The sequence below is a fragment of the Pygocentrus nattereri genome, chromosome 7 (genome assembly GCF_015220715.1).
Source record: "Pygocentrus nattereri isolate fPygNat1 chromosome 7, fPygNat1.pri, whole genome shotgun sequence".
NCBI lineage: Eukaryota > Metazoa > Chordata > Actinopteri > Characiformes > Serrasalmidae > Pygocentrus > Pygocentrus nattereri.
In genome coordinates, this window is record NC_051217.1 from 10434830 (window position 1) to 10459944 (window position 25115).

At 40.5% G+C, this 25115-nt stretch overlaps 1 protein-coding gene across 6 annotated transcripts in view; it reads left to right on the forward strand.

Moving 5' to 3' along the window:
• Nucleotides 1-635: 635 nt before the first annotated feature.
• shank3a (SH3 and multiple ankyrin repeat domains 3a) overlaps nucleotides 636-25115 on the forward strand; it is a 284439-nt gene continuing 259959 nt past the window's right edge. For all 6 annotated transcript variants that reach the window (XR_001858864.2, XR_005130467.1, XM_037539957.1 and 3 more), the window contains exon 1: nucleotides 636-1051. Coding sequence is in view for 4 of the 6 variants with exons in the window: in XM_037539957.1 (XP_037395854.1) it covers nucleotides 704-1051 (348 nt within the window). In the remaining 2 variants the exon portion in view is untranslated. The remainder of the gene's footprint in view (nucleotides 1052-25115) is intronic.

Consider the following 25115-nt stretch of genomic DNA (forward strand, 5'->3'; position numbering starts at 1 on the left):
AGAGAAAATGTTTCTGAATTTGCTGCATTTGTTGCATTTCTCCTTTAGGGGAACTGGTTGGGTCGTGATTCTTGTCAAGTGATGCAGCAAAACATATGGTCAAGCCTGATAAAACACTGACTCTCTCTCTCTCTCTCACTCTCACAAATGCCAGCGGTAAATTTCTAACCACATCAAATGTCTTTCAGGTGCTTAGAAAATGAACTGTGAAGATGACGTTAGTATAAAATCAATACCAATAGGTTTGCCTTCTCCTCTGATTGAGGGTTTCTTATTTGTTTGTCTTTCCTCTCCATGAAGGTCTTTGCTCACTATTCTGCACTGTTCTCTACATTGTATATTTTATCTTTGCAGTATTCGGACAAGCCAGAGATAAATCTGCAATATGGCATTTTGTACTGCATCGCTGACTGAGAATTCATCTTGTTATCCTTTGTTATTGTTTCTCATTGTTTGTAGCCTGCAGTTTTCTTTCAGTTGTTGAAACCCTTATTATGGCAGACTTTTAACCTTTTTTTATTTTTTTCTTCTCTCTGTCACTCCATTTCTCTCCTCTTCCTTTGTAATCCCCCCCCCCTCCCACTTCTCCTCGTGTCTGTGTGTTCGCGCGCGCGCGTGTGTGTGTGTGTGAGCAGTGCCGTGAGTATGAATGTGTGCGTGTGTGTGAGAGGGCGATGCAGTTGGAGCTCCACACACACAGAGCATGCCTGTGAGTGCGGGCGCAGGCAAACATGAGCCTCCCCAGCCCCGAAAGCAGCGTCCAGAGCAGCAGCGTGAGCGCCAGCCTGAGCCCCAGCAGCCTGAGTCTACCGCCCCCTTCCTCCCCCTCTCCCTCCCTCTCTCTCTCCCTCATCTCTCGCTCCCTCGCCTCATCCACTCTCGCCCCGCTCCGCCTCAGCCTGAGCTGCACCGCCTCTCCAGCACCGCCAGCCAGGGGGACAGCTCCCGCCGTTCCCACGGTGACGGTTGCCGAGCGCCGGCCGGCCCCATGGAGGAACCCCAGGGCAACACGCTGGTCGTCCGCATAGGCATCCCCGACCTGCAACAAACGGTGAGTTTTCTGTCATCTCTTCAAACTAACTCTCTTTCTCTCTGTTCGATCCCTCCCTCTTTCACTCTATCTCCCTCTCCTCTTCTTCTTTTCTATTTTTTTAATCTGTCCTGTTCTATCTCCTCGGCTGCACACTTGCCGACATGCTTCATTAGTACGTCTTTCTTTTTTCTTTTGCTCTCTCTCTCTCTCTCTACTCTATCTATCTCTCTCTCTCCCTCTCTCGTTTGATTAAATATACAGACCTTTCTTCATTAGCGTGACTGCGGCTGACTTTGAATGCTGAACACTTAAAGAGAGAGAGAGAGAGAGAGAGAGAGAGAGAGAGAGAGAGAGAGAGAGAGAGAGAGAGAGAGAGTGAGTGAGAGAGTGAGTGTCGGCCAACAGGACCTGTGTAGTTTTTTTTCTCCTTTTTTTCCCTTTCTTCTTCAGCTGTCAAACTTGACAGGTGTTGCTCTGTAGTGTACTGTGTCCCAAGAGCCTGTTCAAAAGACTCACACATATGGTTGTGATGGATAAGTTGCACAGAGAGAGAGAGACGAGAGGTGCTTGCTTGCCCAATTGCAGTTGCTCACCTGTTCCGTTGCTGCAGACAGGTCCTCTTGTCTATGTACGATCTTAATTAATTGTCTTTCTAAGTACAGTTGCATGATGTAGAACTGGTCTGCTGCTGTTTGATCCATTGGCAGTGGTGCTCATGCACACATGTGGAGCTTTTGCTGCAGGCTTAATTGGCAACTCTGTGTGTGTGTGTGTGTGTGTGTGTGTGTGTGTGTGTGTGTGTGTGTGTGTGTGTGTGTGTGTGTGTGTGTGTGTGTGTGTGAGCGCATGCGCATGTTTGATTTATGAGATATGAGGTTGAATCAGTTGTGGATGGCAATACCACTCATCTGAGGTCCATTTCAAGTCACTATAATGACAAAAGTTGTCACTCACTTCTAGTTCTTATGTCTTGTGCTTTGAAACTGTTGTTGTGGAACTAACTAGATTGTTATGTTGCATCCTGGTGAGTTTCATACAGACATTATTGGCATGTGTGGATTGGGTACAGTGTTTTGGCCGAGGCTTATTTCTAAAGGAGATAATGGTTGCTTACTGGCTTAGGCTTGGTCCATGTTGGTTGGTGTGCTGGAGGACATATGCTGTAATCTTCTCTGATTGATCCACTTGCGTATTTGCTTCACTCTCTGTATTAGGCTTCCATCGAAAGCAAAGAGAAAGTGAAGGAGCAAACAAAAGAAACAGAAAACTCTAGTCTGTCTGAAACCCTCTTCTTATCTCCAATCTCCATCATATCTCTTTCTTCTTTCTGTTAATGCTGTCGGTTTGCATATGGTTGCTGATGATCAGGAGAGTGCCAACACTTATGAGGAGCCCAAAGGACAAGAAACTTGGCTTGTGTGTTCTTCTATCGAGGCCTATGCGTCTATACTAATAGAGCTGGGTGAATAAGAGCAGAGTAAAGCCTGTAAATGTCACAGGATCACAAGCAACTTTCAATTCCATACTGCTTTCAAATGTTAATGCACACATGCTAAATCTGAACAGTCACTCCTTGTATTGTACTCCACGCTAATAACCTGTATTCTGTTGTTTCCAGTGATATTCTGGTGATACAGACTGGACCAACTTTTTGCATAGTTCTAGGAAATCTTTGTCCTTTATCTGCTGTGGTACCATAGCAGGAACTCTTTATGCTTGGTTTCTTTTGCAAAGACACTGGGGGACATATGCTATAATCTTGTGCTACTTGTGCTAATTCGCTGCTGTTGCAAAACAGCATAGAAGAAGACCACAATAAGAATAAGAGGTGAGGAGACTCACTTTCTGTTCAGAGACTCTGAGTGAACAAAGCTGTAGGCCCTAGCGATGAGCTGTGAGGTACCCCTATATTGAGCTTACAGACACAGCAGAGAGCAGAACCCCCACTGACAGGTGGAGTTTGCAAACACTGTGAGGACGGGTATTATCAGTGAATGAAGGCATTAACCCATTTTGCACTGTGTTGGCTGTGTTAAGATCTCTGGCTCTTTATTCACAGCTGTTGTTAAACAGTTTAAAAGTGAAGAGCAATAAGGATGAGAGGAGACTGTACAGAATCTCTCACTGTGAACAAAGCTGTTGGCCCCAACGCTGAGCTCAGAGGCACTCCTACTTTGGACTTACAGGCACATCAGAGAGCAGAACTCCCCACTGACAGGCAGGGTTTGCAAAAACTGTGGGGATTAGCATCATCCTACACAGTATAGCCACTCTGGTATAGCATTCTGGAAAACCCATGTTCTGTTGTTGACAGTGATATTCTGGTGATGCTATGATTTTCTCATAATTCAGATCTGACTATAACTTTTCATGTAACCCTGTTTCTCATAGTTCCAGAAATATCTAGAAAGGCCATCATACCAAAACAGGAACACTTCGTACTTGGGTTGTTTTGCCCAAACCATGAGGAAAGGCATTAGCCCATTTTGCACTGTGTAGGCTATGTTAAGAACACAGCTGTTGCTAAACAGTGTAAAAGCAAAAAGCAATAAGAATGAGAGGCAAGTACACTGTATAGAATCTCTTCCTGTGAACAAAGCTGTAGGCCCTAACATTAAGCTCTGAGGTACTCCTGCTTTGGGCTCACAGACACATCAGAGAGCAGAACCCCCCCTGAAACGCAGAGGTTGCGAACACTGTGGGGAATATAGTTTTGGAGTTTAGGAAAAATCCTGTGTTTTTAGGAGGCAGGTGGTTTTCTGCTAGTATAGTAGATATTAATGAACCTATATCTGACACTTCTGATTTTATCTGTCTGTCTGAGTGATTAGATTTCTATTACTGAACATCAGGGGGTATGCACAGAAACCTGGCTGCATGAAAATGATGATAACTGTAATCAGTCTGTGAGAAGCAATTATTAATTGCAGTTAAAATGTACACTAAACACATACAGTGCAGTCCATTTGTATTTGAGCAGTTTTTTGTTGCTTTGGCTCCATTTATATGGTATATTGTTTATATATAATAAGTGGTATATTATATGTATATTGGTTGAACCCTATCTTAAGATGTTTAGCGGTTGGATGCAAGTCCTTTGCAATTGATCCCTCCCTAAGTTTGTGACCCATAGTCCTAACCTCATGCTAGATATCTTCTTTGGTGGTGCTCTGCCAGGCACCAGTTTTTACTTGCTGCTTGTTTCAGAGGTTCCTTACTTTCAGTCTTGTCAATAATGAAATACTGTATATGCTCAGTAAGGCTCTGGTAAGATGATTGATTTTGCCATTGAAGACCATTTTCAGATGTTTTGCCCTAAAGATCTTTGTAGTTGCTTCTGTAAGACAGTTCTTGTATGTTTCAGATCATTGTCCTACTGCAAGGTGAAGTGCTGACAACTTTGTTTTGAACCATTTGGTTGGATCTGAGCAGTTAAGACACTTCTGTATACTTCAGAATATATCCTCCTGCTGTTGCCGTTGGCAGTCACTTCATCAATAAACACAAGTGAGCCAATTCCACTGGCAGCCAGACATGTCACCATGCCACCATGCTTCACAGATGAGGTGGTTTGTTTTGGATCATGAGCAGTTCTTTTTTTCTCCATATTTCCTTCACTCCATTGTTGTGGTACATGCTAGTCTTCGTCCCATCTGTCCATAGATTCACTGTCCATAGGTTTTCTAGGCCATGCTGGCAAATTCCTTTCTTCACGATTGACTTTGATGCATCTATGCCTACATGCTGGCTAGTGATTATGATCTGCTCAGCAGTTTTCCGTAATGAAAGAATATATTTTTAGATTTGTTGCTGATTTTTCATCAGCTCTTTTGTGCATGAACTAATAATGTAATGACACAGATGACTGAAAAATAACCAGAGGCAATTGTCCAAATACTTTGGTGCTCTAAAATGCTTAGATGTTGGTGTATAAAAAGGACTGCGAACTCTACCCATTTCAGATAATATGGACATGCATATCCTCAGGGGTGCAAATTTACTCTGACTAGTGTGTCAGGAGGCTAAAGCCTACATATAGCAATACAGACATATTATTTTATAGGCTATCAGTTACATTTATTGTATTGAAATCTCTTATTTTATATGTCAAAACACAAAAACAAATAGTATTAACATGAATAATCATATACATATTCAGTATAGAGATTTTGTTTCATTGTCTATTGAAGAGTGTCCTTCCAGGCCTTTGGTTACCCACAGTTCTCTGCGCACAAACTGCGTGAACAACGGCATGAAAATGACAGAAAACAGTTGCTTACATACTTGAATTTGTCTTTGTTACCAGTATAAAATCAACAAACAAAAAATACAACAAGCTCCGTTTTCTCCCAACAGTTCTCTCACAAGTTGCATGCTGCTCTGGTGATGTCACCACACAGCCTCATTAGGACTGCTCCATTTGTGTGACCAATAGGCTACTAAGGAGGAGTCTTCATAGGACACTCCTATGGAGGACCTGTGCTACCTTGGCTGCAGCCTAGGCTTTGGAATGCAGCTGTAGTCTGATCTGCATTTTGCAATATATATTTTAGCAAATTATCCCAGTAATGATAAATATGGTGGGGAAATGATTGCAGGGAAGGCTTGTGCTAGTTCTTTTTGTTATTACAGGCTAGAACTAAATGAAGCAGTCTGTTCTGATTCTAATTAATTTTAAATTGTAATTGACAGTAACAATAAATAGTATCTGACAGCTCTTTTACAACTCGGCTGTGTACTTACTTGTAGGATATGGGACAGCCATCCCACATCCTACAAAAGTATCTCATATAATTTCCAAAGGTGTAGGGCACATGTCCCTTTGTACCCTCCTTAAATTGGTGCCTTTCAGTTAAAGTTGGTGGTCTGCACCATAGTCATTGTTTCATTTCATATCGGTGTGCTGGAGGACGAGCTGAAAAACAAACTGTGTCAATGCCCAATTGATTAAACTGCATTATAGTCATAGTGCACAATGCCAAATTGTTCGTCACACTGGGTAATGTTCACAAACCCCTCAATGAGAACATCTGAGTTTACCCCAGCTAATGTGCTCACAACAACAATCCCAGTGATTTCTTAGCGAAGTCATGAGTGTGCACAATTAGAACTATTGTTTGTGATGCATACTAAACATGCTATTTTCTTTTATAACTGGCTAATTACAGAAGGCAAATTTCACAAACATGATTAATGTATGATTGTGCTGCCTCTCTCCATATAATTCTTTTATTGTAGTTCATCAAAGAGACTGACAAAGATCATCTGTGTCTGTACTGATGTGAGGATAACATAATTAAAATGAGATGCTAAATTAGACTTTGTTTTGGGAAAGATGAGTACAAACTGATCAGGAATAGTATGTCAAGAAATCACTGAGCCATTTAAGGTTTGACAGAAGGTTACATTGACAGAAGGTGCATCTTCAGCTGGAGAGATTCCACCCACCTGAGTGTCTGACACAAGTAGTGTCACATAGTCCTTGTTGAAGTGAAATGAAGGCCCAGAAACTACATGAGGACAGAATTCCATATGGTGAGATGGCGCCTGAGTCAGGTCTGCCACTTGGAGTTAAAGTCAGGTTTATTTATGGTGGAATGCAATATTCTCACATTCAGTGTCGACTGTGGTTTTAACATGCCCTCTCCAGCTTCACTTCACAACTCGGAAATGCGTAGCACCTACATCACACAAGTGGCCACTTGCAGCGCAAGGAGAAGAGGGGGCACAGAGAAGTGTCTGTTTTCTTCTGAAGATTCTTAATCTTGACCAGGCCAGGTTAGGCTAGGCTTGGCTAGCAAACCTTGTAAACAAGATGTCAAACGTATGAATTTGGTGCTATGTCAATATCAAAATACAACAAATTTAACAATTCTGTTTTTCTGTGGTGGTTGTGGTGCAATCCTGTCAGACTGCCAGTAAATAACTCAACATCAACTGCCAGAATACTTTAAACACAAGACATTTCAAAGCAAAGAAGACGTCTTTTTGGGCCAGATTGATATGGTGGTTTAAATTTGTATGGCATGGTTTGCTAACGAATAGAACTCCAAACCAGCACTGGTGAACAGAAGCTGAATTGTTCCATTTCCACAATTGCATACTAACTCATGTTCATGCAACAGTGTGTTCAGTGGTGTTTCTTTTTTTGATCTGCCATTTAGAAAAAGACATCAAAGCAAATAAAAATACTTCAAGCAGATGAGCAAGATAATGTTCAAAACTGAGTCAGCAAATCAAATATTCTTCATGTTATTTATATAAGTTTTTTTTAAAGAATAGCAACACACATTGCCAAAGAAACACAGAACAGATCCAAACCAGTGACTGTTGATAGTAGAATGTTCTTCACTTATATGCTCTGGTTCACTGTGATTGGCATTTCTTGCCAGCACTATGTTGTAATTCTTGAAATTTGTCAATGTGCTTTGGAGTTAAGCTTATTGATTTAGCATTTCAAAGGCTGGTCATTATGGGATTTAATAATGTAGTGTATAAATTAAAGATGGTGTGTTATGACAGCTTCTTTTGCTGTGGTATCCTGCTGGTACAGAGAATTGGCAAATTTCACTGGTTTTGGTTTTGAGTAACAACACTATTGTTTGGTGTATTTTAGTATTTTATAGTAGTTGTGTGATCAGGCTCATAAACAGTAAATAAGCTTTGTCCTCTATTTTTGGAGGTTTGAAAAAGAAATTGCGTCGCGGTGATTTCTGCATTGGGGATTCCCTCCTTGTGGTAATTGTAAGCATAAATCAACAAAGATATGTGAATTATGGTGAAACAGCAGATCAGCGTCGGTTCAAATTATTGTGTAAAGTCATCATTTGATTCCTGATAAATGCAAAACTGTTCCATTCAGGTTTTGAGCACACATGTACGTTAACATTCCACACGGGATATGAAGAAATTAGTATGAATGTCCAGCAATTAGGTTCCACGCTAGTCAGATATGACAAGTGTCGATGTTGTGTTGAATGAAAAGTGACAAAAACTAACAACAAACCTGCAATGAAAAATTAGCCACTGCCGTTGCCCCCAGTGCATGGAAATCCAGAGTTTGCTCATGTAACACAACACTGAAGTCCTTCCACTAGAGAAATGAGTGTGAAAACAAAGCAGATGCATGTACAAATGCCAAGCTGTCTTGAAGCAACCAAAGGTAACTTTTTTTGTCATGTATGTTCTGTGGTATTGGTTTACTGGCTCTTGAAACACTGCTTTACATAGCATTTTACATATTACAGAATTTAAGTAGGTAAAGGATAGTACACTCTATTTAAGGACAATGCATATCTTTGCTCTCCAAAGAAAAGCATGCATCTCCATTTTTTAAAGTTCTCAGCATTGTTTGTACACAGCAGCTGATCTTTACATTGCTTCATCAGGAATGCTCTAAAACTGCTTGAAATAAAATCTCTTTACATTTAACTTACACTAACATAATATAGTTCTTTGGAGATACTTGGTTAGTGTTTTGTATGTTATCTTTTGTCTAATATTTAATTCAATACTATTTAGTTTTTGTTTTATGTGGCGCTTTTTACAGCAGACATTGTTCCAAAGTAGCTTTACTGACATACAGATCATTAACCCTAATCAAAGAGAAGGAGGCAGTGACAGCAAAACGTCCCAAACGCATAGGAAGGAACACTAAGAGTCTAAAGGGAAACCATTCTGCTTTGGGCTGTACTGGTGAGTGGAATTAAGACCCAAATAATACTATAAATACATTTCAGATCCTACATGATTTTTATGAGTGCATTTTTGACTAATATATTAAAGAAGTTGTTTATTGTCCATCAGTAATTACCTGAGTTTGGGCAGCTGTACATATAGGCACCCCCAGTATCACCAGAATACTGTATAAGGTTGAGATGTGGATGCAGGTTAGTCTGCTGTCTGAGTTTGTCTGTGGCTGGGGACTATAGTGGTGCAGCTGAATTGGACTTATTTATAAGTAGAGCAGCTCAAACCACAGATCTACTGCTCTACACGCTTTCCTCTGGTTTTAGCCAGGCTGTGCATTTGCTTTTATTAACAGAGGTTTTTTTTTTTCCCTCCCCTGTACTCTCGCTCTCTCTCACTCTCTCTCTCACTCTCTCTCCCCTTCTGTCTCTTTCTCTCTCTCCCTCTCTCTGTCTTCCTCTCTCCCCCCTTTCTGTCTCTCTCTTTCTCTCTGCCTTCACTCTCTCACACTCTCTCTCTCCCCTCCCCCCTCTCTCTTTCTTTCTCCCCTCTCCTCCTCTCTCTCTTTCTCCCCTCCCCTTTTTCTGTCTCTCTGTTCCTCCCTCGCTTCCCCTGTCTCTCTCTCTGTCTTCCTCTCTCTCTCCCTCTCCCCGTCTCTCTCTTCCTCCCTTCCTCTCTCTCTCTCTCTCTCTCTCTCTCTCTCTCTCTCTCTCTCTCTCTCTCTCTCTCTCTCTCTCTCTCTTTCTCTCTCTCTCTCCCCCTCCCCTCCTTTGTCTTTCTCCCTCTCCTCCTTTCTGTCTCTCTTCCTCCCTTCCTTCCTCCCTTCCTCTCTCTCTTTCCCTCTCTCTGTCTTCCTCTCCACCCTCCCTTCCCCTCTCTTTCTCTCTCTCCTGCTCTCTCCCACCCCTTCTCCCCCTTTCTGTCTCTTCCTTCCTTCCTTCCTTCCTTCCTTCCTTCCTTCCTTCCTTCCTTCCTTCCTTCCTCTCTCTTATTCTCCCTGTCTCTGTCTTACTCTCTCTCCCTCTCCCCCCTTTCTGTCTCTCTCTTCCTTCCTCCCTCTCTGTCTTCCTCTCCCACCTCCCCCCTTTGTTGCTCTCTTCCACCCCCCCTCTCTCCCTCTTCCCCCCTCCTGCCCTCCCCTCTCTCTCGCTCTCCTCCTTTCTGTCTCCCCCTCTCTTGCTTTCTGTCTCTCTCTTCCTCCCTTCCTTCCTCCCTTCCTCTCTCTTTCCCTCTCTCTGTCTTCCTTTCCACCCTCCCTCCCCCTCTCTTTCTCTCTCTCCCGCTCTCTCCCACCCCCTCTCCCCCTTTCTGTCTCTTCCTTCCTTCCTTCCTTCATTCCTTCCTTCCTTCCTTCCTTCCTCTCTCTTACTCTCCCTGTCTCTGTCTTCCTCTCTCCCTCTCCCCCCTTTCTGTCTCTCTCTCTCTTCCTTCCTTCCTTCTTCCCTCTATGTCTTCCTCTCCCACCTCCTCCCTTTCTGTTTCTCTCTCCCACCCCCCCTCTCCCTCTTCCCCCCTTCCTGCCCCCCTCTCTCCCTCTCCTCCTTTCTGTCTCTCCCTTGCCTCCTTTCTGTCTCTCTCTTCCTTCCTTCCTTCCTTCCTTCCTTCCTTCCTTCCTTCCTTCCTTCCTCTCTCTTACTCTCATCAAAATCATCAAAAAAAAAAATCAAATTTATTTGTATAGCGCTTTTTACAACGGATGTTGTCACAAAGCAGCTTTACAGAATTTCAGAAAAGACAAAGTTTCAACAGTACTGTAAGAATGTAGAGAAACCCCCCAGTGGGCAAGCCGGGGGCAACAGTGGCAAGGAAAAACTCCCTCAGAACTGAGGAAGAAACCTTGGGAGGAACCAGGCTCACCAGGGGGGACCCATCCTCCTCTGGTCAAACTACCTACAAGTGATTATACTACTAATATTAACAGCAGTAACATTGATATTAGGAATATCTAGGAGTCTACATCAGCGTAGGGTGGGCAGCTCATCTAAGGTAGGTGGTGGTAGCTGGGGCGTGGGCAGCTGGTCTGAAGTGGGTAGCAGGAGGGCTCGGCAGTCAGTCGTCCTTCAGTGTCCAGCTGGACATATGGGTGATTGTATACTCGGAAAAAAAAGCAGGTAAATGGAATTAGTTTTATTCTATCCGTTTGTACATAAACAGGGAATGTAAACATTTACAGAGTGTGGCTAACAACTCCGGCAGATCTGACTATGACAGCTTAACTAAAAGGAGAGAACCAGAAGGACACACAGACACGGCAGCACTCTGAAACAGTTCGGCATCCCTCCGCTCCACTGTCCACAAACTTGAGTGACCGTGTGCGAGCAGCGGGACGACAGCACCAGCGTCTCAGTTTACTATAATTCCCTGTGTCCATGGACCCCTGGATCTGCTGCCTTTATCTAAGGGGGAACATTACCTACCAAAAGCTAAACTGAACAAGTGAGTTTTCAGCCTAGTCTTAAAGATTGAGACTGTGTCTGAGTCCCAAACAGTTTCTGGAAAATCATTCCAGAGTTTGGGGGCTTTATAAGAAAAAGCTCTTCCCCCAGATGAAACCTTCTGAATTCTGGGGACTATTAATAAGCCAGCGCTCTGGGATCTGAGTGGTCGTGATGGCTCATAATGAGAAATAAGGTCTTGCAGGTATTCAGGAGCAAGACCATGTAGGGCTTTATAAGTCAATAAAAGGATTTTATAATCAATACGGAATTTAATAGGTAGCCAATGAAGTGATGATAGCACTGGACTAATATGCTCAAATTTTCTAGTTTTAGTGAGGACCCTAGCTGCGGCGTTTTGGACTAGTTGGAGTTTGTTTAAATTCCTGCTCGTGCATCCTGACAGTAGCGCATTACAGTAGTCTAGCCTAGAAGTAATAAAAGCGTGTACTAGTGTTTCTGCATCACGCAGGGACAGGGCATTTCTGATCTTGGCAATGTTGCGAAGATGTAGAAAAGCTGTCCTAGTGATGCTGCCTATGTGTTGTTCGAATGACAAATCTGAATCAATTAACGCCAAGATTTTTTGCTGCTAATCCAGGTGTGGCTGGAAAGTCGGTGAGATTTACTTCTTGCTAATTTTGGACCCAGAAGGAGAACCTCTGTTTTGTTACTGTTTAATAGGAGGAAGTTGCGTGACATCCAGCCTTTCACGTCTTTTACACAGTCCTCTTCCTCTCTCTCCCTCTCCCCCCTTTCTGTCTCTTTCTCTCTTCCTTCCTTCCTTCCTTCCTCCCTTCCTCCATCTCTGTCTTCCTCTCCCACCTCCCCCTTTTCTGTTTCTCTCTTCCACCCCCTCCCTCTTCCCCCCTTCCTGCCCCCCTCTCTCTCTCTCTCTCTCTCTCTCTCTCTGTCTGTCTCACTCCCTCTCCACCCTTTCTGACTCTCTCCCTTCCTTCCTCCTCTCTCTCTCTCTCTCTCTCTCTCTCTCTCCTCTTTTCTTCTCCTTCCTTCTCCCTCGCACCCCCTCCCCCGAGTGTGTGAAAAGGTCATAAGTCAATAGGTGATAGATTGATTTCACCTTGACAGAAGTGTGAACTGATGATGATATTGTTGCCCCCTTTATCCTACGCCCTTTAGATCTCTCCTTTTTCTGTTTTCCCTCTGGGGCAGAGTGATGTGATTAAAAAAACCTCACTGTTTTTGTAGCTTCTTGACTATAAACAGTACATTTCATTATGAATGTAATTTCTCTGAAATGGCTTAAAGCATCCCTTAAAACTGCATTTATTACATGCAGTTAAAAATGTAAATGTGGATGTACAATTGGATTCAAAATGTTTACTGCAAAGTAAACCAAAATAGAGTAAGATACTTGTTTTTTTTGCACTGTGTTCCCCTCTTTCTGCCTCTTCTGTTTCTTGTTGTCTTTCTCCACCTGTCTTGCTCTCATCTACTTCTCCAGCTCTGCCTATTCCTTCGTCTTCTCTTTTCCTCTCTTATGGGTCTTTGGCTGTTCTAAAGGCATCTTGCCCCCTCTTCTGGCACGCTCGTTTGGTTGTCGTGACGATGCCATCCATCACTGTGGCTGTGTGGTGGCAGAGCTGTGGTTTGCGGAGGCGTCTCACGTTCCACTGCTGCTATTTTTAGCTCATTCAACACCAACCTGCAGAAGTGTGTGTGTGTGTCTGCTGCCAGAGCCATTCAGACCAGTCACCAGCTGACCACCCCCTGCTTTCTATCACGCTATCTTCTCCTCTCTGTCCTTTCTTTCTTTTCTGTCTTTCATCTCTCACTCCTTCTTTCTTTCTCCCTTCCTTCCTCTCATTCCTTCCCTTCACTCTCTCACCACACTTCTTCTCTTCTCTTCTCTTCTCTTCTCTCACACACTCTCTCTTTGTCCTCCTTCTTTCTTTCTTACTCTTAATTCCCCTGCCCTTTCTGTCTCTCCATCTTTCTTTCTTACCTTCTCTTCTTCCCCTCCATCTTTTTCTTTCTCTCTCTCCTGTCCTCTCTGACTCTTCCTTTCACTCCTCTTCCTCAGTCTTTTTCTTTCTGTCTTACTCTTTTTTTTTGTTCCTCTCCTCCCTCTTTCTTTCTGTCTCTCTTACTGTTTCTCTCTTCCCCTTCCCTCTTGCTCTTTCCTCTCTGTCCCCTAAATCTCTCTCTCTCTCTCTTCTCTGCCGCTCTCTCGGTCTCTCTCTCTCTCTCTTTCTTTCTTTCTTTGTTTCTCTCTCTCTCTTTCTCTTCCTTTCACTCCTCTTCCTCAGTCTTTTTCTTTCTGTCTTATTCTTTTTTTTGTTCCTCTCCTCCCTCTTTCTTTCTGTCTCTCTTACTGTTTCTCTCTTCCCCTTCCCTCTTGCTCTTTCCTCTCTGTCCCCTAAATCTCTCTCTCTCTCTTCTCTGCCGCTCTCTCAGTCTCTCTCTCTCTCTCTTTCTTTCTTTCTTTGTTTCTCTCTCTCTCTTTCTCTTCCTCTCACTCCTCTTCCTCAGTCTTTTTCTTTCTGTCTTACTCTTTTTTTGTCCCACTCCTTCCTCTTTCTTTCTCTCTCTCTTGCTTTCTTTCTCTCTCCCCCCCCTCTCTCTCTCTCTCTCTCTCTCTTTCCCCCACTGAGGAATAATCCATAAAAATCTTGGACTTGAACAGGGCCAACTGTGTCCCGTACGTACGCTTCACTGGAACAAAGAGGGCTATTCCCAGCTGACTCAGAGCCACACTGTGCATGCCACATCAAACAATGGTGTGTGTGTGTGTGTGTGTGTGTGTGTGTGTGTGCGTGCTGCAGTAACACTGCAATTTTAGATGCTGTGTAATTGGAGTATACTGAGGGATTTCCCTATGCTGCTCTGTACAGCATAGTCCGTAGTTCTGGAAGCCTTACTCATCACTGCATGAATTATCTTTTGTATTCATAGAAGTTAAATGTAGCCTCGGGCGCAATACACACGGCGGTGTCATAGAAAGAGCTTTTTCAGAAAGGTAGAGTTTAACGCCATGCTAATTTAATGTTCCACATTTAGCAGTGAAGAATTGCTGGAGTGGATTTTTTGTTCTGTTTGTTCAGGACAAATGTGGCAAATGGAAATTATTGTTAAGTTGAAAGTCAAATGAATAGTTCAGCTCAAATCACATTTACATTTTACACTCACTCCAGTCACATTTTTCCACTGGGCAGTACTCTACCATTTCTAGCTCCATCCATTTGTATATGCTAGGCATGCTTGGTACCTTAGAACCACTGCTGACCAGATGTTGTTTGGTTGGTGGACCAGAGCATAACTCTGACATGTTATGCTCATACAAGTATAGCAAGCAAAGAAGTCATAATGGGGGTTTTAACAACAGATGGGCTACACTCAGTAACAGTCACCCTACAAAGCGCCACTCTGTAGTAGAAGAACCTGATAACATGGTCATGAGTGTACAAAGGGAGTAGAACATTTCTAAAAGTCTCACTTCCTGCTCTAATATGCAGGGGTGTAGCTAACATAAGGCTCCACCCATGGACTAAATTTCTTTGGGTTTAAGTAGTGATGTAAAAATGTGAAACAATATTTTTTTAATAAAGCTTACACTTCTACTCAGTTTTCACTGCTGGTTACTGTTATAATGAGTTGAGTAATCTCCACCTGAGCTTTGATTCTTTTACTACAGACTGCAAATGTTGTAACTATCAAACACTAAAATACAAGACTGTCAAATTCAGGCAGCTGTACCTATGTGACTATAGCTTTAGTTTGATAAATGATGTCAAAAATCATTGAGTTAACTACATAAGTTTATGTCATGCTTCTAAATTACAAATTGTGTCAGCCAACATTTAACCATCATTTTCTCCATCACTGGGCAAGCTGGCATGGCCTTTTTTAATTCGGTGGTTGGCAGATAAAAAAAAATCAAGAGTTGTGACCATTTTTCCACTTCATTGAATTTACTTGTTGCTCGTATTTGTATATAGTTTAGTGTCAAGTGTTTTTAAGAGTGAGTGTAATGAGGTGAGTCGGAAAGGGAAACAAAAGTTTAACTGCTTCTGCGCAACTTGTGTTTGTGTGTGTGGTAGTGTGTGTATGAGTGAGTACTGACTGACACTAACAGTGAGGGTAGTTGACAGGTGCTTTCAGGCTGTCAGTAGAAGGAAAGCAGCTTTAATTGCAGCTGAAAAGGAGGAACCATGTTACTTTTTCTTTAGACCCCTCCATCATTTCTGCTCCACCCTTTCATCCTTCACTCTCAAATTTTCTTCTCACCTGAACAACTGCGCTGTAAAGTATAATATGGAGTCTGATACATTTGTTTCCTTTTCACTACCTCATATCTATAATAACAGTAATAATACTTATGCACTGATAGGTGCCGAAAAGGGACTGGGAGTTACATGAGGCAGACCAACCCACCCTCTAGACTATAACTGTATTTCTCCTTCTGTGCACACACACTCTCACGTTTTCTAAATTCTGCATATTTTCATCTTTATTTCTTACTGTTGTGTATTATTTACATTTATTTACACTGAGAACCAAGGTGGATGGCTAGTGAAGAATGAATACGCATTAAATATAATAAAATCATGAATGACAATATGCTATGAACCAGTGCTAGCTAGGTATGTTAAGGTCCTGTCTGCATTTCTCACTGCCCACCTGCTTGGACATTTCCTTATCCTCCTTAAGTAGCACAATGCCTCCTTGTTTTTTGCATGTCTTGCATTTGCCGTACATCTTTATATGATTCACATATGAATAGTTCTGCATCAGTAATGCATCAGTAAAGTACCATCATGATGAATTTAGTAATGAGAATCAATAATTTCTTGAGACTGATGTTAATTTCTTATTCAACTTTCAGTTCCACCTCCTGCATCATTTAAGGTAGAACAGGAAATGAGAGTAAGAAGCTAACTCCAGCTTTATGACATGTGGCTTAGTTAGAATCAGCAAACCAAGGATGCACTACTTGAGGTGGGGGCTGCTAGTTGAAGCCCTAAATTACTAGGTATACACATAGATGTAACACTTAGTTTGAGCATTCTTGTGCTTGTATGTGTGAGTTTATAGTATATTAGCTCACAGTAACTGGCCTCTAATGCTAACGGCCCAACGGCAAAGCTCCCAACTTTCCCAGTCACCCATTCTGGCATTGGCACTAATCCAAATTGGATCCATACTGGATCAGCAGTGTCTCAGCACTGATACCCTTTTTTAAACAAATCCTGTGTTGGGAAGACATGATCAATGACGTTTCTTTGTCATGGTCATCCTAAAATTGTAAGTGTTATTTACCACTGTACTACATTGAACTCTACAGTGTATTTATTAGAGACAGCATAGTAGTTTTGCTGTGCATCAATATTAGGCTGATATCATGGACTGGATAGCAGTGAGGGGAAAAAAAAGAAGAGTCTAATGCAATCCTGTGGCAAATCTAACATGTTCTCACATTGTGTGATCTGATTGTTAGCTGTGTATTTCATCCTGTGGGGAAGTAGGGTAAATAGTTTGAGTGTGATGAGCTACTCTTAGGTGTTCATCTTAAGTAAAGGGGTTCAATTGAAAATAACTAAAATAAAGTTAATAATAATATAAAGTTTATATTTACTTTAATATATATTTATTTAAAAAAAAATATATATATATATATATATATATATTTTTTTTTTTTTTTTTTTTTTTTTTTTTTTACTTTAATAATAAAGTTTTAAAGAGGAAAAGGTTGTACTGGTGCATTTTTTTTTCAATATTTCTGCATTCTTCAGTTGTTAAGACGTCAAAAAAAGTGATTCTGAGTTGATTCAGATTCAATGTAAAATGTGCTATTCTAGAGAAATTTGCCATATTAATTCACAGCGATAGTGAAACCAGACAATCTGAAGCTCCCTCACAGGAAGTTATTACACTAAATGGTTATGAATACACTGCCTGAATCCTCACACACTGTTTTACAAGAGTTTACAACAGTATTGGACCAAAATGTATTTTTTAAAGACCATTCATGGCACAAATTGGGACACACAGGGCAAAATAGTGTTTAAAGGAAAACCTTTTTTCTAGATGTACCACTGTTTTGAATTGTCTCCCTAACATATAAAACCTCAGGAGACACAGTGGGTTCACGGTCATTTTGAACAGTAAATGAAAAATCCCTGGTGCCTAACTCATTTTATAGTAAGCTCTTTAAAAATAAGAAAAAGGTTCTTCAGTGGTTCTTCAGTAAAGGCAATGGCTCTATATAGAACCATAAACACTCAATGAACAATTTGAATGCATTAATAGTTCTTTGCATGGTCCAGTCACTCTTCTCTATGATGGAAAGCCAGTTATATGAGGTTCTTTGAAGAAAATCTTTTCAAAATGATCTTATATAGCGCTAATTATTATGAAATGAGCATTAATTATTATAACATGATTCTATGTAGCACTAAAAAAGTGTAAATTGCACTCTTCATCTTTTAAAAGAACTTTGTTTGCATTAAAAACAATGCAGAAATTCTGAAAAATCTTTGAAAAATGTCCCCTTTAATAGTAATGTTGATAATAGAATTATTGAGTCCTTCGGTAATGGATTTACAAAAGTCATAATAGGATATTACAGCTATAATTAATCTTTCACTTTTGATCCTTAAGTACATTTGAAGGCAAATACTTTTGTACTTTTACTCAGGTGGAGGTCTAAAGGGAGGTACTTTTACTGGAGTAAAAAGTACTTTGGGTATCTCTACTTTAACTCAAGTACATGATTTGTGTACTTTGTCCACCACAGTTAGCATACAATTTGTACTAGTTGCTGAATAAGTGTTTAGAACAATAGCTAAATAAGAAGCCTTGGGTTCAAGGATTTAAGCAGCTCTATCTTGCACAAAATGCCTTCACAAACGATCACACTAAGACATTTAAACCTGAGTAACTGCCTTCAGCTCTGTTTTACAGTGAGCAATCATCCTCCACAGCACTAATATGACAGCTTCTCACTTTTATGAACTCTTATACTTAAGGAGGTGCATGAGTTATAGGAAAGTAGAGTGATCACCAGACCCTGCACACACGCTCCACTGACACATGTACACACACATTAACATGTTTATTATGTCAGTTACATATATTCTCTAGGAATGTCCTCTTCCAAGCATGCTCATGCTTGCACTGAAGACATTAATCACAGTTTCTCATGGAAGAGCATTCTACGGTGTTATTTCCCATTTACGCAGCATTTATAATAGATTGATACATGATGTGAATTTATATGTATGGTGGTCTGACTGAGATGAACGCTGTTTGTAGCACCTCCTTGTTCCTCTGCAGCGGAAATGAGGGACAGTGTTTGCCTGAGGCTCTGTGTGACCAGGGCAGAAAGCAGTTGAACTCGTGGGTAATGCGGTTCAGTCCATAGGTCAGCAGCTGCTAGTGGCTGCCAAAACAAAGACATCTAGTTCTATGCTTCAGTTACGTGTCGTCACACACAAATCACATGTGGTGAGTTCTGTAAAGGGTTTGGCATTGGTAAAGTGTGGGCACCATCATTCTGCAACCCATGGCAGACGATTTCAGTGACTGATAGTGGTCTGCAGGCTGGCTTGTTTACAAAAATGAGGGTTCATGCTCCTCCAGAATAGGAGGGGTTTGGGGAAGGTGAAGGAGAGATTTTAGCTTGTGGTAGGAAATTTGCTCATGGGAGTGAAGTATAGCAGTATTACTGATGCACCACTCATGCCTTCTCCCCTGACACATGTACACTCGCATGTACCCATGCTATTTACTTTGACTCGGATATATATATTCAATCTGCATCCGCTTATGTGAGTATGTTTCTAAGCATGCGCACTCTTTTCTTGGAGAAAGGTGCCACTGCTCACCGTACATGTAAAGAACATTCCCAGTCTGGGAGCATTTATGATGGATATATACATACATAAGAACAGTACAGTCAGATAGATAGAGATCTATCTATCTATCTATCTATCTATCTATATATATATATATATATATATATATATATATATATATATATATATATATATATATATATCACTGCTGTCGGAAGAAAACCTCATATCTCCAAAACAGTAACTTTACAGGAGAGGGAAAAAGCATATTTCACTTTTAGTGTAAGTCAATGGAATCAGACGTCTTTTCTAGTAATTTTGGGATATTTCTTTTGGACTATTCTTCATGAAATTTACAAACAATGTATAGAATAACAGATATTTCCAAATTATGTAAAAAAAAACTGAAAAATGTCAAAAAAGGAGATATGAGGTTTTTTTCTAACAGCAGCTATATATATATATATATATATATATATACACATACATACAGCCTGAGGTTTATAGCCACTGCCCAAAACTAATATCCAGCTCAACTCTGTCTGACAAACATCTCTCTGGTGTTTTTTTTTCTTACTTATTTATTTGGTTTTTGTCTCTGAAAGGCCTGCGGTTGTATAGCTGCTTTTAAAAGCAGCCCCAGAAATCAAATCTCCTTTCGAGTGTCAGACACCTGCATATACCCAGCTGCTACCACAGCAACCATCACCAGAGTCAGGGTCAAGTTCACTACACATATTAAACTACATATGTCAACAGGAGAGCCTGCAATAGCAGGTTTATGATCCTTTCATATGCCATAAATATCCATTTCATAAACCTCTTTGATATTAGCAATATTAGAATCTGATATGATGGTGCTGGGAATGAATTTATGTCAGCCACTAAATCTTGCACTTACTGTCCTGGAAGCACATCACTTTTGTTGTGAAATGCACCAGCGCCATTTTTTAGCCTTCACATCACTGGATATAGTAAACAGAACATTTTCATTCACACACAGAGGATGTGTGGATAAGACCCTGTTGCAGTACTCTGAAGCGATGAAACATTGCCGTTTATCCATGCGTAGAATTTGCTGTGCTCTACTCTTCATTAGCCATCTACAGAAAGTTTCTATCAGCTGGTTCCTGCTGTGGGACACCCTGAGCCATTGCCAGCTTTCACTTACAGTGCTACTCTGTTTTAGCTGCCCTCTTTCATTTTGCTTGTGGTCATTTTCAGGCTGTGTGTAAATGATAAGCATGACGACTATGTCTGATATGCTGAACTACAAATGACCTTCCACTGAAAGTGCTACTTTATAATGTTTGGATGGTTACAGTTCAGATTAAGAGTAATTTCTTATGTATTTGTTTGTTTGCTACAGTTGACAGTTGTTTAAACATGGCAACTAAAACCTACTGAGGTCAGGGTCTTGTTTTCAGGAAGGACCTCGTAGCACAGAATACATAAATGCATAAAAGTAAAATACCATGATTACTTAAAGCATGTAGAGCTTTTATTGGGTTTACTGTCCAGTCATTAATTCAGCCTTGAGAGGTCATGAAGGATATGGTTGTGTGGAAATATGGAAGTAATTTTCTGGAAGTCCTTTCATCAAACTTTCAAAGAAAACGAAGCTTCAGTAGTCAGCCTGCTTTGAGTATATCTATCTATCATATTTACAGAGGCATTTTTAACATCATTATAAATGAATTTCGGTGCAGTGGCATGATGCTGGGTGGTTCAGATAAAATGTGGTTCCATTCAATTCATCATATTTTTTCATATATACTGCGGTATCAGAGTATAGGATTATATTTATGTTTCTATTAATAAAGTTAATGACCACATCTTTCCTTTCCTTAAAAAAATGTCTTTTGAACCTGACCTAGTTAGTTTTAATTTAACTGTTTTGTTGTGTTCTGCTTCTCTTAAACCAGGGGTGCACCAGTGTCACTGCTTCCCTTCCAATACAGATACCTGATCCTTAAGTATTGGCTGATACAATACTTACTCTATCTAGCTTGTCAGACATACAGTTAAACGTTTCGAATATTTTGGTAAAAGCAGTGTTTGTGTCATAAATCAACTGTAAATAAGTCTGAATGAATGACATTTACTTTTTACCTTTATTCATTTATTTTATTTCTAATCTCATCTCTTCCATTAAAGCTCATGTTCATGCAACTCTTTCTCGTTTGATCTAGTTTTGTCACTGTTGGTGATCAGACTCTGTGCTAGCCCGAGTGCATGTGTTCATTACAGCAGAACACTAAAAAATGTACATGTATTTCAGAATTTCTTAAAGATTATACTTCACTTAGATTATGTTTTCACTTGTATTGTTATGTAAGAATCTAATTTATAATGAAAAGCTTTATGCAGCATAGAAGAATTTTCACTACTGATTATTTTTTTATATATTTGATTATTCACTTTTTCACCCCAATGTTTATATAAGACACACACAACGATCTCAGTTGCTTAAGAAAAAAATATTTATTTTCTATATATAATTATTAATATAATTAATATATAAATATAATTTATTATTGTATAATTACCAATTAAAATCATATTTAACAACTATTGCACAAAAAATTAAAAAACGGACATAATATACATGAACCTGTGCTGTGTACATGCTATGCACTGGGCAGTTTCTCTGGCACAGTTAAAATAGTGCTGAATGTTTCACTCTTGAATTTTAAGTAATTTGTCTCATGTATTCTGTTTACTTGCGCTTGCATTTCAGAGCATCTGACTCTACTGGAGTTTAGTTAATATTACAGTCATTCATACTGCCAGTTGCAGTGGTTGAGCTGCGGATTTCTCAGCCTTGTTGAAGCAGCAGGCCACAAGACCCCGCTGCTGTTTCATGCAGCTTACTGACACAAAATAAAACCACTGTAGGCAAGGCCAGTGGACACACTAACCCAGCTACCAGGCTGCTGCGCTAAAGGCCTTCCATTAAACTAAGGTCCCTTCTGTATGTCTAACATTCACTCACTCAATAACATGGACTAGCATTAAATCTGATGGTGACCACACAGTGGGGGATGACTACTGAAAGAAGCTTGTCTTGTGTTTGTTGTCATCTGGTGTACTTGTTGCATACGCATGAAATGAATGCCCTAGGAAGAGTTCAAACTGTTGTATCACCAACTACCATTGCCTCACTATAAAATATTGGCATAACAGGTTTGCCATGAGCATTTCTACTGCTGCTGGGCAGCCCACACCGCCAACGTGTTACCATCGCAAAAAAAAAAAACCTGTTAAGACGGTGGCAAATAAGAATAGATATGGTTTCATGATATTTCCACTGAGCACATTTCTCAGACCCTCCTCCTTGTATCTACGCTCACATCTATTTTATCAGCTCCACTTACCATATAGATGCATTTTGTAATTCTGTAATTACAGACTGTAGTCCATCTGTTACTCTGCATAAGTTACTTTGTAAGCCCCCTTTTACCCTGTTCTTCAATGATCACGACCACCATAGAGCAGGCATTATTTGATTGGTGGATCTCAGCACTACAGTGACACAGACATGGCGGTGGCGTGTTGGTGTGTATTGTGCTGCTACGAGTGGATCAGATGTAGCAGTATTGGTAGAACTACAAAGTGCACCTATGTAGTAAGTGGAGCTGATAAAATGGAAAACGAGTGTAGATGCAAGGAGGTGTAACTAATAAAGTGCACACTGGATGAATATATATATATATATATATATATATATATATATATATATATGTATTCTTAAATTCAAACGCACTGGTATTGGATAAATAGGAGCTCTAAAATGTGTTCCCAAGTATATTTAATGGCAGTGACAACAAATGATGCAGAAGTCAGAGGCCATAGTTACAGTACTTGTTAACACAAGTTATTTGTTTATTATAAATGATAGCATTAAAAAAACAGTAGTATAGGCCATTTTATAATTATTTCAACCTAAAATAGTTCCCAGCTTTAGTCAGTCTTATCACATTTTCTCTTCAATAAGGCAACAGCATAGCTAGTCTTGAGTGAAAGTGAGCACACACGCGCATGCACACACACACACACACACACACACACAAACAAACCTCAGAAGCACATGAAGTGTGGGGTCGCATCATTCCCAACTGAAACAGAAGTAGTTTTGTACACATCTCTTGGCTTTCATGGGAGACTGCTGTATGTGTTAAATTTAGCAGACTGTGACAGCTTTGCTCACTCTTCATGCTCCATTGTCACTTAATTAGAAAACCTACAGCCTCAGCATTTTTAACCAACTTCATTGTGTGTGTGCGCGTGTGTGTGTGTGTGTGTGTGTGTGTGTGTTCACAAATTAGAGAATGCTGAGTGAAGAGTGTTCCTTCACGAGCAGTTCTTGAAAGTGTTTTGGTGCCAGTATTTAATCCTATACCGGACAAAACTATAGGAAAGTATCTGCAGTAGAATAACTTTATACTGCATGCTATTTTATTTCACTAATTAGGATTTTCTTGGTTGAGAAATTTCATTTAGAATACATAACTGTGCAAAACTCAGAGACCACACTTTATGTATTTAATTTCCTGTCAAAAAGCTCATTTAGTAAAAGTTACTCATTCTTCAGGTGAAATTATTGTTAAAATGATTAAAATATATAGGGAAAATGGGACTCCTAACAGCCACGCTAGACTGGTGTTAATATAAAGGATTTTACCCTTAGAAGCTGAAAAGAAGACACTGCTAGTAGGTCTAAAAGGCTACTTTTGTCAGTGAACTCATTAAAATATATTATTTAGGTAGTAAAAAATAGATTAAGTTGCAAGCAGGCAGGTTTATTGGATCTCACGAGAAGTAAAACCAAATAAACTAGTGTGAAGGGGGGGGGGTTGTGGGGGTTCCCTCATATTTTATACTCTCACTTCATACTTCATACTTTATAGCCCTTGATTTTTTTTGTGCAGCTATAAAGTTCATGTTTTCATTGTTTCTTTGTTTATATTCAACTGTACATAGAATCACATTATTTATTATATTACCTTTTTAAAACAAGAATAGATAAAATATTCATAGTTTATTAAGATGAGACTTTTGAGGAAGAAATGTTTATAGATGTGTCATAAATTTTGAAGAGCACAGTCCAGAGCAAGCTGAAGAAGGCTTAGGCAGGCCTGAGCAGACTGTAGCAACAGTTAGGCCATTTGGCTGGGGCTCGTCCTTTCCTACAACTGGTATGAATCTCAGTGGGGATGATGTAGCCTTTGAAGATGCTGTAGCCTATGGAGAAGCTGAGATCTTCCCAGCAACAGCATGGTAATGCACAAAACACACATACAGGCATCAGTCACTCACAACCCCTCTGCTTTTTATGCCTGTCCTTTTCTCGTTCATACACACTTGACTGTACTACAACATATCAAACAGCAGTCCTTAACATGGCTTATTCATTATTTACCTCTTTTTTGACACAGCATGAAGTATGACGGTGAGAGAGTTAGCAATTCTGAAGTGTTCCTTCAGGATGGTTAATTATGAGAAGAACATATGCACCTGCTCTCCCATCAACACACCACTGAGACTCTGGCTTTGGACCTGAGCCAAAGCCACACACAGAAAGAAGGGCAGACGAGAGGAAGAGTGAGGAACGTTTAAGCATATGCCATTTGGACAGCGCACACACGCAATGAAAGTACAGTGACTGAACTGATTATGATATCACTCATCATAATCCAAGAAATCTAACACATTCTCGCAAGCACCCACATGAGAATGAGTTTGAAGTTTGCAGGCTGTTTTCTGTTGTTTTTGCTTTCTCCTCATTAATGAAGTGAGAATAAAGGGAGACTAGTCAGTGCCAGCACAGTGATGTCTTAAATAGGCTCTCAGGGGGAAACTGTCATCACTGATTGCCTTTGCAATGATCAGCTATGACTACACACATCCAGCTTAGCAGAGCTTATAATCACCTCTATCAGGAATTGACCGTCACCCACAAATTAGTTCTTTCATAGCTATTGACCTGTCCGGCTCTGCCCATGAATGGATCCTTTTATAGACATTGACCTATCTGGCTCCACCCATAAATGCATTCTTTCATAGCTATTGACCTATCTGTGCTCCGCCCACAAATGTGTCCTTTCCTAGCCATATGTGTGTGTATGTGTGTGTGTGTGT